Below are 2,190 nucleotides of genomic sequence, written 5' to 3'. Positions count from 1 at the left end.
GGGGCCCCAGCGGGTGGAGGTGCCCCGGGGGGCCGGGGGGGCCGTCGGGGGCCCGGCCCTCCCCGCGCGGGGCCTCAGTAGTCGTGGGGGGGGCGCCGGTCGAGGTAGGTGCCGCGGGGGGGCTGCCGAGGCCGGACTGCAGGCAAAAGGGGCGAGTTGGGGGGCAGAGGTACCCTCGGCCCGTCCCTGCCAGCGGCAAAAACCAGCCCGGCCCCCTCCTCTCCCGGGGGCAACCCCCCCCCCCGGATCCTCCTCCCTGGGGCAAATCCCCTGCTTTCCAGGGCCCAGGGGCAAATAAACGCCCCCAGCCTTCATCCCCCGGGGCAAATACTCCTCCTCTGCCATGCCCTGGGGGCAAATTGCCCTCTTCCCTGGGGCAGATACCCATTTCCGTGCCCTGGGGACAAACGCCTTCCTCCTGGGGCCGGCATCCCCCTTTCCACCACCCTGGGGGCAAATACTCCCCCTTCTTCTTCCCCAGGGGCAAATACACCCCCCCRACACGCGTTTTGCTGGGGGGCACCATCACCCTCCACCCTTGGGGGGCAAATCCCTCCTATCACCTCCCCCTCCCCAGGGGGGCGAACAAGGCCGGGTCTCACCGGGGGGGCGCCGGGGCTGCTCTCGGGGGGGCCGAGCCCGGCGGCCAGCAGCGCGGGGTCGAGGGCGAGCGAGGCGGGCAGCGCGGAGAAGAGCAGGGGGCCGTCGGGCAGCGCCGGGAAGCCCTCGGGGCCGGGGGCCGCCGCCTCGGGGCCCTTCTCGCCCGCCGGCGCCAGGGGCAGCAGGGCCGAGAGCAGGGCGCCCGGCGGCGGCGGCAGCAGGTCCAGGGCGGGCAGGGGGACGCCGAGGGGCAGCAGGGGCACCGGGGGCTGCCCCGGCAGCAGGGAGGCCGCCAGCAGGGAGGGCAGGCTCGGCCCCTCGGGGTCCCCCCCGGGCGCCGGCGGGTGCTGGCCCAGGGCCACCGAGAAGGGCARGGTGCCCAGGAGGAGCCCCGGGGGCAGCGAGCCGCCCAGGGCCAGCGCCTGCTCCTGCCCCACGAAGGCCACGGGCTCGGCGGCAGCGGTGGGGGGCAGCGGGCAGCCCAGCGCCCCACCGGTGGCCTCCTCCCCACCACTGCCGGCCCCCAGGGCCAGGGGGCCTTTGGTGACGGCTGGAGATGTTGCGGCACCTGTGGGGGACAGGGTCAAAGCAGGGGGATCCTTGGTCACATCTCACCAGGTCCCACCACCCCCAACACGGACCCACGGCCACATCCCACCAAGTCCCACACCCGGGACTCACCATCCCCAGCACGGACCCACGGCCATGTCCCACTGTGTTGCACCACCTCCAGCACAGACCCACGGCCACGTCCCACCATGGCCAGCACGGACCCATGGCCACGTCCCACCACGGCCAGCACGGACCCATGGCCACGTCCCACCAAGTCCCACACCCGGGACTCACCATCCCCAGCACGGACCCACGGCCGTGTCCCACTGCGTTGCACCACCTCCAGCACAGACCCACGGCCACGTCCCACCACGGCCAGCACGGACCCACGGCCACGTCCCACCAAGTCCCACACCCGGGACTCACCATCCCCAGCACGGACCCACGGCTGTGTCCCACTGCGTTGCACCCCCTCCAGCACAGACCCACGGCCACGTCCCACCACGGACCCACGGCCACATCCCACCAAGTCCCACACCCGGGACTCACCATCCCCAGCACGGACCCACGGCCGTGTCCCACTGCGTTGCACCCCCTCCAGCACAGACCCACGGCCACGTCCCACCATGGCCAGCACGGACCCACAGCCACGTCCCACCACGGCCAGCACGGACCCGTGGCCACGTCCCACCAGGTCCCGCCATGCCCAGCATGCACCCATAGCCATGTCCCCCCAGGCACTGCTGCCCACGTGCTACCCGCCCCGGGCACGCTCCCCACCACCAGTGCTCGCCGCGACCCAGCCCCGCTCCCTGCACCCACCGGCGCTGCCCCACGTACCTGGGGCGCTGCTGTGGCTGGGGGCTTTTGGCTGCGGGGGGGTCCCTGAGGTGGGTTCGGACGAGGCCGCCAGCTGCCCGAAGAGGCCCAGGAGCTGGCTGTTGAAGTCCTGGCAGGCGGGCAGGAGCCCGGTGCCGGGGCAGGGCGAGCCGTCCCCGGCGGGCAGGGGGGCCAGGGGGCCGCCGTGCCCCCCGGGGC

The 2,190-nt window shown here is 74.0% G+C and overlaps 1 protein-coding gene across 1 annotated transcript; it reads right to left on the bottom strand.

Annotated features, from left to right (window-relative positions):
• Positions 1-4: 4 nt before the first annotated feature.
• On the bottom strand, positions 5-2,185 carry MBD6 (methyl-CpG binding domain protein 6; the record flags this gene model as incomplete). The annotated part of the gene is made up of 3 exons (XM_085298784.1): positions 5-136; positions 603-1,168; positions 1,993-2,185. Coding segments are annotated over 3 exons (891 nt in total), but the record flags the coding sequence as incomplete, so codon positions are not given.
• Positions 2,186-2,190: the final 5 nt, after the last annotated feature.

The sequence above is a fragment of the Rhea americana genome, unplaced genomic scaffold (genome assembly GCF_003343005.1).
Source record: "Rhea americana isolate MKP2758 unplaced genomic scaffold, rheAme1 scaffold_1410, whole genome shotgun sequence".
NCBI classification, from domain to species: domain Eukaryota; kingdom Metazoa; phylum Chordata; class Aves; order Rheiformes; family Rheidae; genus Rhea; species Rhea americana.
Note: the sequence above shows the minus strand (reverse complement) of the source record. Positions and strands in the feature narration are given on the sequence as shown.